This window comes from Cnephaeus nilssonii (genome assembly GCF_951640355.1).
Source record: "Cnephaeus nilssonii genome assembly, chromosome: 21".
NCBI lineage: Eukaryota > Metazoa > Chordata > Mammalia > Chiroptera > Vespertilionidae > Cnephaeus > Cnephaeus nilssonii.
In genome coordinates, this window is record NC_137092.1 from 10,724,022 (window position 1) to 10,738,661 (window position 14,640).

General features: G+C 43.2%; 1 protein-coding gene across 2 annotated transcripts in view; it reads right to left on the reverse strand.

Annotated features, from left to right (window-relative positions):
* Positions 1-14,640, reverse strand: part of PDE4DIP (phosphodiesterase 4D interacting protein) — a 142,532-nt gene that overhangs the window by 74,439 nt on the left and 53,453 nt on the right. For both annotated transcript variants that reach the window (XM_079760615.1, XM_079760613.1), the window contains exons 5-8: positions 8,775-8,851; positions 5,936-6,059; positions 5,590-5,765; positions 3,184-3,301 (exon numbers count right to left, since the gene is read on the reverse strand). In XM_079760615.1, coding sequence (XP_079616741.1) covers positions 3,184-3,301; positions 5,590-5,765; positions 5,936-6,059; positions 8,775-8,851 — 495 coding nt within the window. The remainder of the gene's footprint in view (positions 1-3,183; positions 3,302-5,589; positions 5,766-5,935; positions 6,060-8,774; positions 8,852-14,640) is intronic.

Below are 14,640 nucleotides of genomic sequence, written 5' to 3' on the forward strand. Positions count from 1 at the left end.
GGCATGTTAAGCTTATGGCATTTTTGCTGTTGTTCTATGAAGTTAATTATTTAATAGAAGCTCAGAAGTATTGTGCAAGTACACTCCAGCTACAATGGATGCTGTGCGATGTTTTGGTAGAATGGAAAAGGGAAACAGAGGCATAATAAAATCAATTAAGTCAAATAACCTGTATCAAAGCCCTGAGTCTTATTTGCAGAAACTAAAATGCAGCTACTATTTGCAGATAAGGGGTAACACCCAGAGCAGAGCCTTCCAGTGTCACAAATAGCAAGAGTTGCCACACACTAGTGCATACAGAGGGGGGAGACAAAGTGCTGTCTAACTGGTTGTATAATAATCTTTATATGCCTCTATCCAATTCACAGAATGGATTAGATGAAGCCAGTTATTAGCCGTGTCACACCACAATTTACTACCTCGAGGGATGACATCAAATCTCTGCTCAGTCAATCAGTCTAAACAACCACCAGGATTATCTTTCTAAAATACACCAGATGCTTTTATTCCCCTTGCTTAATTTTTTAAAAATTCTCAGTTGCCTACAACATGAAATCTTTAGCTTGACATTTATGGGACATTCCAGCTATGTATTTCACTCTCCCAACATTTACCATATATTTGGTAATACCAATTCCTCCCAATTCCTTAACTATTCATATATTGTTCCCCTTGCTTAGAATGCACTTCTCCAATGTACTCAATCTTTAAGACCAGGTCAAGGGGGACTTCCATAGGTAGACTTATTCCCTGTTGTTGATGGGTCCCTTTAGCATTACGTGTATATTTCTATGTCTTTATTTATCATCCTGTATTTTAATTCTTTACATGCCAATCTTTTATTGGACGATTAACCCTTTGAAGGCTAGGACCCCTTAGGCCATAGTTCTACTGAGCAACTGTACAAACTCCGTTGGTGAATTCTGCAAATTCATGGGGGTGTTTCTTGTTTTCATTGTCATCCCAATAATGAGTGGGACAAAGGGTGCTACATAACTTGCAATGGACAAAGCATGACATTTAAATGACTTTCAAATCTTCCATGGGGCACTGGTGGAAGTAATAAAACTGTTTATATAATCATCTGAACTTAGGACTTAATTCTACTGTATATATGGACATACTAATATACACTAAATTTTCCATGAGTTGAACTGCTATGTAAATTAGGAGAGAATTGTTTTTGTTTCATTTGGAAATTTACCAAGAGTTTTTCACCTTGGCATCACCTTGGCTCATTATCATGTTGGCATCACCACTAACTCATTACTAATAGCCTTGCCACTTGCCATTTCTGAAGTGCCAACAGAACATGCCTGCATGTTATACCATCACTTATAAAATCAGATTGCATTGGAAGCTGTGATAATCACAGTGCTTTTTGTTATAGTTATAAGCACCTATTTCTTTGTCTTTTTAAAATAATTGTGCTCAAGAACTTACATATTAAAATAAACATTATTCTATTATCAACTAGAGGTCCAGTGCATGACATTCGTGCATTGAGGGGGGTTCCCTCAGCCCGGTCTGTGCCCTTTAGCAGTCCAGGAGCCCTCCGGGGATGTCCTACTGATGGCTTAGGCCCAGTCCCCACACTGCTACAGAGGCAGGAGAGGCTCCTGCCTCCATCACTGTGCTCACCAGCCATCAGCCCAGCTTGTGGCTGAGCCGTGCGCCCCCTGTGGGAGCACACTGACCACCAAGGGGCAGCTCCTATGTTGAGTGTCTGCCCATGGTGGTCAGTGCGCATCATGGCAACCAGTTATTCTGCCGTTGGGTCAATTTGCGTATTACCCTTTCATTATATAGGATTACTCTCTTTTTATGCTGCCTATGTCAATATACAGGGTTGTTTTCAGACTTGTTAATTTGAGTTAATGTATAAGATATTTAGAGCCACACCTGGTACATAGAAAATGCTACAATAAGTGCTGATTTCATTACTACAGAAAAGTTGTTGAATATTCACTGATAAATATTTTAAATTACACTTGGAATATGTTTTATATTACAATATCTGAACCATTTGAGTGATTAAATGTTCCCAAGATATTACAGAAAGTGCTTCAATATTTCTTTTTGTCTAGGAGGTTAAAGTGGTAGATAATTATCATTGTGATCAATTTGCTCTGAACCATTCATACTCCATTGTGGTCCTCCTGAGGAGCAGTAACTCAAATTGACAACTCTTGAGTTCCGTTTTTGCCTACAAAATAGTTTTTCTATGTGCAAAGCTAACAGGTCTGAAGGGAGAATTATGACCATTAATCTCACTAATAAACAACAGCTATATTTATTAATTTTGTCCTTGTGATAAAACAAAGACAGTTACAATGTGAGTGAGGTTTGCGATATCTGACCGACTATGTCCCTCTAGCGGCTACTCATTTTAGGAACAGCCTTACTCTTTCAGGTTGTTAATAGGGATAGTGATGATAGTGGTTACCATGTTGTAAGTAATACCCTAAACATCTCATACATGTTATTTCTAATCCGTACAAAGAGCAAACATGAGGTATTTTAATGCCTATTTTACAGAGGAGGAAACCACTTGGAGGGTTTATGTAATGTGCCCAAGGCTATACATAAAACACTCAGATTCAAATTCCGAAACCTGAGCTCATTCTTTCATACCACTTTTCGTCCCTCATTAAAATCCAAGAGACTTGTCCTCCTGGGTGGCTCAGTTGGTTGGAGTGTCATCCTGTACACCAAAAGGTTTCAGGTCCGATTCCCGGTCAGAGCACATACCTAGCTTACGGGTTCCATCACTAGCAGGGGCATGTATAAGAGGCAACCGACTGATGTTTCTCTCTCACATTGATGTTCTCAATCAATCAATCAATAAAAATATATCTTCAGGTTAGGATTAAAAAAAATTGTCCCAACAACCTGAGGGAGCTTGGTCATGTATCAGTTCTCGAGTGAGCCTCCAGAAGAGAACGCAGCCCAGCTGAGACCTTGCTTTCAGACTTGTGAGACCCTGAGCAGAGAAACCAGCCAAGCCATTCCTGGACTTCTGACCTACAGAAACTGTGGGATAATAAATGTCTATGTTTTCAAACCACTAAGTATGTAGTAATTTGTTACACAGCAATAGATAGCTAATACATTTAGATACAAGAAAGCAGGACTCATGAAAGCATGAGGCGAGTGCCTCAGGAAGTACAGCCCAAACCTCACCTGCACGTCCATGCTAGTTGGCTCCTCCAACAGATGTAGCAGCTGTTGTTTCTCTTGAGAGAGCTGTTCTACAAGCTTCTCCTGGGCAGCCAGGCTCTGACTCAGTTCTTCAATTTGTCTGAATTGAAGAAAAAGTGAGAACAATTATGCTCATGATACTATTACTACCTTCCGCCCACTCCAAAGACAGCATGGTTCAATACAGTAGGTTTTTAGCTTTGGGGGTCACTGAACTCTGTGATTCTTTTCTTCAGAAAGCCATGTATGCTCTGCTCCAGCCCCCCAACATTTATATAGGTGACTCTTTGCTTACATGGTCACCAGGTTTATGGGCCTCCTGAAGCCAATCCATGGATCTATAGACCATAGGTATGTAACTGGAAATAGGGCCCTGAAGTTACAGGTTTTTTTCGGTTGCTATTGTTGTTTCACTCAAGAAACAATTCTTAGATAGCCATTATGTACACTGAGTGGCCAGATTATTATGATCTCTGAATGCATAATAGTCTGGTCACTCAGTGTGTGTGTGTGTGTGTGTGTGTGTGTGTGTGTGTGTGTGTGTATGTGTGTGTGTGTGTGTGTGTGTGTGTGTGTGTGTGTGTATTAGAGGCCCGGTGCATGAATTTGTGCTTGGTTGGGATCTGGCCAGCCTGGCCAGGGGCAGGGGACATGGGCGGTTGGCCAGCCTGCCTGCTGGTCAAACTCCTGGTTGAGGGGACAATTTGCATATTAGTCTTTTATTATATAGGATATACACTGAGTGGCCAGAGTATTATGCGTTCAGAGATCATAATAATCTGGCCACTCAGCGTATACTCAATGCACTCTACCAAGTACTGGGAATATAAGTTTGGAAAAGACACAACCTCTGCTCTGTAAAAACATTCATTCTTTTAGTGTGTATGCCAAGAGTTTGGGGAGTGCAGAGACTCAGCAAGAGAAACAAAAAATAGTCATAGAATGTAGTAAGTGCTGCCATACCACAGGTGTATGTGTACCTTGTAGTACACTGGGTGCTGCCATGGAGCTACAGGAAGACAGATTTTTTTTAAATGATTCATTTGACTGTAAAGAGTCTGGGGAAAGCTCAGGAGAAGAGATTTTTGAAGACTGAGTTATTTACAGGCTCAGAAGGAGAGCTTGAAGAGAGGAATGAAAGCATGAAGGCACAAGTTATATTTGGGGAAGAGTCCCTGGCAGGAAGAAGGGGGAAAGGCTGGGGGGAAGAGACCATGGCTGGAGAAGAGGCTGGACAAGCAGACTAGGATTACGAGTAAGTTTAAAGGCCGAACGCTATGTTGAAATATACAAACTGTGGGTTCAAATAAACAGTTATTCATTATCTACAACACGCAAGGCATATCTTGCTGTGTCTCTCATAATGTTGAATTCTCCGCTTCAAAACTGCTCTGAATTATTAGGAAGGAATGGACAGTAAATGGGCAGGACCAGAAGTGAAGAGAATAGTTAGAAGTTTTGCTGTAGTAATCAGGACAATAGTGGCCTTAACAACTGCCCAGTTACCTTTAGAAACAAATTCAAGTTCCTTATTATGGCACACAAAGCTGGCACAATCAGACCCCTACTGTGAGCACAGCTTACCTCTCCCTAGTCTTCCCCAGACCCTCTGCTCTAGTTACGTAGAACTACGCGCAGGCCTTGAAATACACCCTTCCCTCTGTCTCCCCTCCACAGTTTATCCTTCGCACAGAACCTTTCTCTCCCCCATCTCTGGAAGAGATGACGATCCTCCATGTCCCCCAAGCATCCCATGTTACTTCTGTCAGAGAACTTACGAAGACTGTGCAGCATGATAACAGAACTGGGTCTTTCATCTCTGTAACCTTAGCGCTTAGCCCAGGGTCTGGAATGTAGCAGGTGCTCAGTAAATGTTTGTACAATAAGTAAATCCACATCTCTTGTTAGCCACCACGTGACCCTTGTTCTATTTATACCTACTTAAGGCTCCCAATGGCCAACAAATGAGTTCTTTTCAAGAATATTATTGAAGATGCAACCCTAAAAGAAAATCTTTGGTTGTGGGAGCCACCGAGTCTTAGAAATGGTCACGGTAAGTCCTTTAAAAGGGAACAGTGCAGCTGAAACTGGTTTGGCTCAGTGGATAGAGCGTCGGCCTGCGGACTGAAGGGTCCCTGGTTCGATTCCGGTCAAGGGCAATGTACCTTGGTTGCGGGCACATCCCCGGTTGGGGTTGTGCAGGAGGCAGCTGGTCGATGTTTCTCTCTCATCGATGTTTCTGGCTCTCTATCCCTCTCCCTTCCTCTATGTAAAAAATCAATAAAATATATTTTTTAAAAAAAAGGGGAACAGTGCAGCTGCTATGTGGCTCACAGCCTGGAGAACAGGCAAAAGGCAGGTGACAGATACAGCACCAAAGGCACCTACTTGTCCCTCTGGGCCAGGGCCTCAGTGTGTTGGTCGGGCTTGACCCGGTCTCCTGGCACATCTTCCCTGTCCTTGGTGACGCCCTTCAGTTTCTCCGAGAGCTCCAGGTTACACTCTTTCTCCGCTTCCACCAGAGCTGCCATCCGCGCAGCTTCATTCTTTGCTAGCCTGGATTCCTGCAAAAACAACAAAAACTGAGAGACTGCGAAGTCCCCACCAAGGTTCAGAGCCCTAAGACACAGGGACACTCCACGCGTTTGGGAAGCGAGAGAGGGAAGGAAAGGTGGATGCAGGGGCAGAGCAGTAGGGAAAGAGGCAGGGAGCCTGGCCCTGGGCCCCTACTTACCTCCTGCAGAAGCTGGATCTTGTTCTCCAGGAGCTCGTACACATGCTGCGTCTCCTGCTGCCTCTCCTCAAACTGGCGCCGGAGCTCAGCCTCATTGTGGCTGCTGAGATTCTCCACATCGGCACTGAAACCACAGAGCACGGGCCAGTCAGAGCCAGTCATGTAATTTAGCACGGGAGCCCACGTCGGTTGTTTCACACAGATGAGGAGGAAAATGAAGCTTTTTTCCCTCTGCAATTATTTTCGGAACTGCTTTTTCCAACCTTTCCAAGAACTCTTAAGTTTTTGCTGCTTGTCCATCAGAATACACTTGACTCCCTGGAGCAGGGGTGGGGAACCTTTTTTTCTGCCAAGCGCCATTTGTAACATCATTCGTGGGCCATACAAAATTCTCAACTTAAAAATTAGCCTGCTGTATTTGGTCAAACATTTAATTAACTCACCCCTAATGCCTTGGCAGGGCCAGACCAAATGATTTTGAGGGCCTTACACAGCCCGCAAGCGGGACCTTCCCCATTCCTGCCCTAGAGGCTTCATTATTTCTATAGCTTCATGGGGGAATCTTTCATTTGGAAGGTGAGTAGCCATCAAACTGTTCAGAACTCAGCATCCATGTCCACTATCTTCTGTCCATGGACTCTTCCATTCAGGCTATCCTCCCAGAGTGCTTTGCTAGTTGCCTGCCTTTCTAGCTATTTGAATTGAAAGTGTTCCTTCCATGTAGGTGCTGGGACAGAATATCCATTTGGACAGCCACAGAAATGCTCTCCTCCTTTATAGCCAGTAACCCCTAAATACCTGCCCTGTACCTGGGCTACCTGGCCAGAGTCCGATCCAGTGTTCCCAGGATCCCATGCAGAGAGCAGACATTTAATCTATCGAGGCTCAGAGTTCTGAGCTTTGCTCCTCTGACGTCCTTAGGAATGAATGTCCAGGCACTAGCATGAAGCGGGTAAGGTGTCACCAGCTTATTTTTAGCTAACAACAGCTGCCCTTGGATGTCTGAGGATTAGAAATTTGGGGGCAATATCAGGTGCTGAATGATCTTAATTCCGGTTTGGTTTTATTCCTGCTTTAAGTCATTTGTTGAGAACCATGGACCACCTTCTTATTCTCAGGGCAGAGAAAAACATTGTACCTTCATAGGCTCCTGATAAATCAAAGCTACTCTACCCAAGCTCAGTGGTACTTTAATATTTGACCCAGAAGGCTGTGTCCATGGAGACCATGTGGAGCTTTCCTAAAGATGACAGGATCCCTTAGTTATTGCTGGACACTACTCAGTACTCTCCAGAGGCTTTATGTAACTTGAGTCTTTGGGGGATAGAAGGGTCTTGGATGTACAAGGGACACAAGTCAAAAGAATAACCCTAAGTAGAAAGACCCCTAAATAGGTAGACCTCAGGAATCACCAACTTTTCCTTTGACTCCATACTCTTTGATAAATGCAATAGACAAAAGCTAACTATAATATCTAGAGAATGGAAGTTATACATTTTCTGAGTAGCTCAGTTGGCCGGGAATTCCTGATTGAAGAGGCTACAGCTGTTGTAAAGTCAGAGGCGCTGAATTGATGCCAGAAGATGTGGGTTCGGCCACTCATTTGACAAGACTTTAACACTCTGTACCTTACTTTTTTCATTTCTAAAAATAGATAATAGATAATGCCACCTAATTAAAAGCTGAAATGACATAAAAAATTTTAAAGCATCACACAAATCTCAAAATCTATTACTCAATTGTTATTTTATACGTTTTCCTAAAATCTATCAGCTCACTTAATGCTTTAGTAAGTGTTTAATAATGCCAGTATATCGTGTATTATTGAATCTGGTTTTGAGTATTCTGACCTTGCTAGACTAGTCATCCTAAGTGTCAAGAAATACTGTAGCAATAGAAAGAATGACAGATCAAATTGAATGTAAACCGATCACAGGATACAATCTGAAAATTATTTTGATGACAATTTTAATAATACTTGTCATTTAAAACTCAGTTTTTAAATTATAAAAACTATAAATTATAAAACTATTTTAACAACACAAAATTATATAAAGAAAAAATCAAGTCTTCTTCCTATCACAAACTCTAATCTCACTCCCTTGATATAAGCACGTTAAAGGATTTGATATGTAACTCTCCAGTTTTCTTCCTATGCAGCATCAAACAAACACATATACACAAAGAGAACACTGTTTGCCTTTACTCAAAGGGGCTGATACTATAAACATCACTCAGTACCTTTTCCCCTTACTTAGTCTATCAGGGACTTCCCACCAGGATAGAGCTAACTCATTCTTTTTAATGTCTGCATAATATTCCACAGCATGGTTAGATCAAAATGCCTTCAACCATTGCTCTATTGATGCCTAGTTGATTCTAGATTTTTGCCATTAAAAATAATGATTCAGGAATTATCTTTATACATTTATCCTTTCATATTTGTGTTTTTATTTGTAAGGAGTAGATTCCTTTTAAGGACTATTTGATCCGAGGAAATGCTAATTTTTTTACTTAGGTAGTGCCACATACCAAAAATGTGGCCACAATTCACACTCCCATCAGCAGTGTATGAGAGTTCCCATTTCCCCCAAACTCTATGCCAGCCCTTGGTGTTATATCAGTAGGCTATTGGATAGGAAGTTTATAAACTTAGGTCTGGTGAATTTGTCAACCTATGGCAAGGTCTGTCAGACTTAGTAACAGAGCCCTGAATTGGACATGGCATCCAGATGCCAGAGTTCAGGGTAAGGAATTTGGTTCCAAATCTATTATTCTCGGGTTAGTGAGCCAGACTCTGGAAGGGACCAGAACTCATCCAGTGCAAACTACAACTCACCAAGTTTTATCCAAATGCTGTTTCTTGTCCTGGAGTTCTCGTTTCAGGCTCTCCACTTCAACCTTCAGCTCGATGTTCTGAAAAGCACACAGGCACGAATCATCATTTCCTGCCGCAGACCCTCCTACAGGTTCCTACTTGAACTTGCCTTGGTCCTCAACTTGTCATCTCAACTCAGCCCTCTTCCTGCCCTTGACACAGCTGTGGATTCAGATGGGTCAGTAACCTAGGTCCTAGCCAATGACTACTGGACTGTAGGCCTCAGGACTTCTCTAGGGCTACTTAACCATCCTCCTAATCCAGTGATGGGCAACCTTTTGAGCTTGGTGTGTCAAACTTCGCCAAAAAACTGAGCATAACTCGGGTAGTGTGTCACTTTGAGGAAAAAACTAACTCCAAGACTCTAGTCGCAAATGTTTCATCCTCAGGAGCAGCAAATATTTCATCCTCGGCATATGGCCGCGTGTCATCAGAAATGGCTACGTGTGTCAGTGCTGACATGCGTGTCATAGGTTCGCCATCACTGTCCTAATCTGTCCCTCACCGCCCCTGGTCCTGAGCACTGCCCAAGCCTGTTCGCTCTTCAATGCACTGACGGACAGAGTGTATATTAAAATAACTTTTTTTCTTACCAACACAGGTGTGTTCCTGTAAACCAAAGTGCAGTATATAGGACTGTATTTTAAGTTTACCTAGGAATTTAATTATTTAAAGAAATTGTGTTGTGATGAGCATTTCTGAAAACAATACCCAACCTTTATCATAAAATTGGACTTTCATAAATGGCATTTGTTTAAGGTGACAGGAGATTCTGATGGCAAATGAAGAGAACAATTAATTTGTACTGAGGTGAAGCGGCAACAAGTCCGATTTTGACGAACCCAAGAAGGAAATAAAAGCATCCCAAGTCAAACATGGACAAAGATTTGGTGAGCGCTTGTCCATGAAGTGCCCAGGGCAGGGGAAGTGGCCTGGTGTATGGTGAGGAGTGGGAAATCGGTACTGAAATTCGTTTACAACTGGTTTGTGAGCGTCATGCTAAGAAGGCTGAATAGTAATCAGTAGAGAACAAGAACTCACTAGGGCGCTGCAGGCAAAATAGGGCCACGGCGAGCTCTGGGTTGAGGAAGGAATTCACCGAGCTCTGTGCTGAGGAAGGAATTCACAGTAGGTAGGCGTGAGGAAGATGATGAGCCAAGAGGCAACTGACCAGAACGGGGCGGGGACTGTCTGAGGCCAGCGAAGCACAGGGAGGAGGACTCAGAAGACCTCTCAGAGGTAGACTCCACAGGGCTCGCGGATTAGCGAGGGACTCGAGTAGACCAGAGGGAGGAGCAGAGCCAATGCGGAGGTTTCTGGCCAGTGGGTGGCAATGCGTGTGAATGACTGAACCAGGGCACAGCAAGCGGAGCAGGTTTGTGGGTGAGCCGAAGGAGGGGGTCTCTGCATTTTAGTTCAGGATGGACTTTATTCCGGCTTCGAGCTGAGCGCACAGAAACGAATCGGTTCCTTCCCTGATGGCACCCATTGCACAGTATGAAGCAGGAGGAGTTTTATTAATACTAGGCTATGGGCTTCATCACATGAGCCTCCGTTTTCTCACAGGAATAGTATGCTCCCTCATTTTTTTTTATTTTTATGGATTTTTTACAGAGAGGAAGGGAGAGGAATAGAGAGTTAGAAACATCAATGAGTGAGAAACATCGACCAGCGGCCTCTTGCACGCCCCCTACTGGGGATGTGCCCGCAACCAAGGTACATGCCCTTGACCGGAATCAAACCCGGGACCTTTCAGTCCCCAGGCCGACGCTCTATCCACTGAGCCAAACCAGTTAGGTCTGGTCCCTCATTTTAAACATAAGGAAACTGAAACCCGGAAGGGTTCCTCTTGAAGATACAGCAATAACCGAATCCAGTATTCCACTGCAGCATTTCAGAGACCAGGCCAGGACACACTGCCAGTCTTCCCTGAGTTAGTGGAATGTGGTGAGCTATAAAACTAGGGAACGTGCCGCATTTGTGCATTCTTGAAAGATGTGGAGGCAGTAAGTAGAGTGGCCGAGAGCATAGGCCCTGCAGGTGAGAAGAGGGCCTGGTAAGTCACCTGCCCTCTCTAAAAGCCCAGACCTCCCTCATCGATCAAGGGGGAACCGTAACGGTACCTCGCTCATAAGGATATTCAGAAGACTAAGTGAAATAACGCACAAAAAGCACACGCACGGTGCCTGGCGTGCAGTAAGCATTCAAGAAACATGACCTATTATCAACTATAAAAACAATTTACCCTGTCCGACTAAGGTAGTTAAAGTTCTCAGCCATAACCACATTTTAAACTAGTATGTCATAGAAAGAAAAAAAGAAATGATTACACCGAAGGTGGGCTATCCCAGACCCTGCACACAAATACATATCCAATCCGCACATTCTTCATGTTAGCTTTATCCTTCTAAGTTAAGTAGAAAAGAGAATTGAAAAGGAGGGAAAGCAAAAGATAAAAATAAATGAGGAAAGATTTTAAAAAAATAGAATTACTTCTCTAGGCCTTAGTATTATGTCTGTTCAATCAAATAGACAGTGAAATTTATGTCTCACACAGAACTGCTGAAATAGCTTCAGCATCACAGATTATATCTGAAATCTTATGATCAATGATTCCTGCGGATCAAAGTTATTTCACAGGTGATACAAAACCTTACCACACGGAAATACAAGTACATTCCAATTTAACCCTTTGCCACTCGCTTGCTTTTTTCTCGAGCTGCTACCGATGCTAACCATGTCATCGTTGTAGGTAAGAAATGTGGTATTAAGATAGAAATTGCTAGACAATCCAATATGTACAAGTACCATTCAGGAGCTCAGTCATTTCAAGCATAAATATTTGACACTATAAAGTTCTAGAATCACTTTTCAAAATTTCACCCACTGACTGATGAGTGGATACAAAAAATGTAGTATATCCATACAATGGAATATGATTTGGCCATTAAGAGAAATGATATATACAGCATGGGTGAACCTTGAACACATTATGTTAAGTGAACGCAGTCAGTCACAAAAAAACCTTGTGCGAAAGCCCGTGATACCAAACCTGGATTTAATACCTGACCTAACTGCCCTTTCAAACTCTCCCAGAAAGATAATCTTCATCAACCAGTCTGGAACTTTCTGGTCAACACCCATGAGGTAATCTATCACATGGGCTCTCACCATGCCCCATATAGAGAAGAGGCAATCTGCAGGATAAAAACCCTTGCTGTCCCCCAGCTCCCAAAAGAAAATGTCAGTGATCTAAAAATAGTCCTTCCCTTTTGTTATCAGCTCCCTTCCCTACCCTTCTTCCTGTAAAAAGCTTCCATTTGGTACAACCCTGGGATCATCCTTCTCGTTGCTAGGCGGGACGCTGCCTGACTCATGAGTCGCTTAATAAAGCCAATGAGATCTTCAAATGTACTGGGTTGAATTTTGTTTGTTTTTTTAACAGTCCTTAGACCCTATGATACAGGAAAGACTTTACTCAGAGGTGAAATTTCTGCCTTTCTAGATTCCAAGTTCACTGCCTTCTACTAGCGCAGTTAGACACCTAGGTTGCCCCAGCATGTGACAAGCGTCCTTCATTGCCAAGGAAAGGACAGCAGGGCGGTGTCCACAGTCTCTGTAACCAGAGGACTCTACAAGGCCGGGGCACTTTCCTGCCAGAACCTGCTTTAATGTCCAGGCCCCCAAAGAGATGGAAAAAACCCAAGTGGAAAATTTCAGTTCCTACAATACATAATACAAGGATCCACATCCAAATGGCAAAGTTCCTCTATTCAGGTCTCTCCTTCAAGCCCAACCCATGTCAGTCCTTCGTAGGGGCCTGAAAACAATACCATTCTCTTCCCAGCCCAAGCAGACAAACACAGTCACATCCGAGGAAACACTGAGCTGTGAATGAGTTCGAAGGAGGTAAGGAGGTCAGGTTGTATGAACAGACACAGGGGAGAGAGAGAGAAAGAAGGAGAAAAGGTGCTCACTGGGCAGAAGACAGGGTGACTTGTGAGATGGTAGCATTTGTTTGCTTCTTTTTTGATCAAATATTTATGAAGCACCTACTTTGGATGTGCAAGGTACTCTAATAGGTACTAGAAAGGACGAGGCAGACACAATCACAGTCCTCAGGGAAATTACAGCCTATGGGAGCAATTAAGCAGATGATTACAGTAGAGTGTGGTAAACAGAAGGGATCTAGAATCAGATAGTGTATGGAAATGCGGAAATGCTCACACGTGGCAGCTGTAAATAGCAGCAGATACACAAATCAATAGAGGTCCGTCCTGCAATTCCAGTTTTCACCTCCAGAGAAACACGCCTAGACCCAACTCAACATATGTCAGACCTTGGGCTGCCCTTCCTCTCGGCTCCCTAGTCCTAATGTTTTAGGGGGTGAGAGACATAAGTCTGAAGCTACCGCACTGCCAAGGGAAAAGAAAGAATCTGGTTCCTAGGGCAGCGTATGGTACAAGGCAAAGAGTGTAGACTTTAGGACTGATGTACTAGCTCGCTCACATTCTATTAGGTTGAATCACAGGGAAGTACAGCTCTTCAGCCACTTTTCTCAGTTTCACATAGTTCCATACAGTTCAACCTCTGTATTCTAGAGGTAAATCGCTTAACCTATGTTTTCGTTTTTTTCGAGTGCTAATAACTACCTCTCAGGAATATTGTGAAAATTAAATGAGAAGATACAGTGAAAATATCTAACACAGAGTAGGTGTTAGGGGCAGAAATAAAATATTGGAAACCAACTATAATTATAAGAAATATTAATCATGCTCTGTTAACCATGATTGTTCTTTTCTGATTAGAGAAAGCACATTTTTACCTGGCTGGGAGTTGTCCGCCCTGGAATATGGGAGCTAACATAGGAATGCAGTCCATCCTCCTGTCCAGAAAACTGTCTATCATTATGGAAAGATTTACAACCTCCTGGCTGAAAAAAATGTAGTCCCAGAGGCACCTGCTCTTTACAACCCCCAGCCCCTATTACCTGTAATCTGGTGCTGGGGTGCCTGGAGGCACCTGCCCTCTGAGAATCCCCTCCAGCCCGCATGACTTGTAACCTGTAATGATTATCCCATGCCCACTTCCCCATGCCTGTAATTCCTACTTTCCCATGTAATCTTCATCCTTCTACCCAATATAAGCAGCTGGCTTATGGTGGGGTGCAGAGCAGATTTTTGTGGATAACCTGCTGCTCTCCCACACTGCTGGCATTACTGGAATAAACGCTCATAAATAATTCAACCCTGTCTCTGCTTAAGTGGCTCAAGTAGTGACAGGCAGCCCAGACCCCTCGGTTGTCTGGTTACATAATCTGGTGAAATGTTAGTTTCCCCCACAGGTAGTAAGATGCATGAGTCATAAGAAAGAGAGAGAGAGAGAAATTTCTGGTCTACACTAACTGTAGGAACCCAAGAAAGTTAAAATGAGATGTCTTTGGACTAAGATGGTGGGAGGCTGTGGGTGTTGGGGGACATATGGCAGTGGTCGGAAAACTCATTAGTCAACAGAGCCAAATATCAACAGTACAATGATTGAAATTTCTTTTGAGAGCCAAATTTTTTAAACTTAAACTTCTTCTAATGCCACTTCTTCAAAATAGACTCACCCAGGCCGTGGAATTTTGTGGAAGAGCCACACTCAAGGAGCCAAAGAGCTGCATGTGTCTCGCGAGCCGCGGTTTGCCGACAACTGGCATATGGGATATCTCTGTATATTTGGCTCAATTTTGCTGTGAACTTAAAACTTCTCTAAAAATAAAGTCTATTACAAAGTGGGGGGTGGGGGGACGGGGGCGGGCGGGCGGGAATTTGAGGTGTCTTGG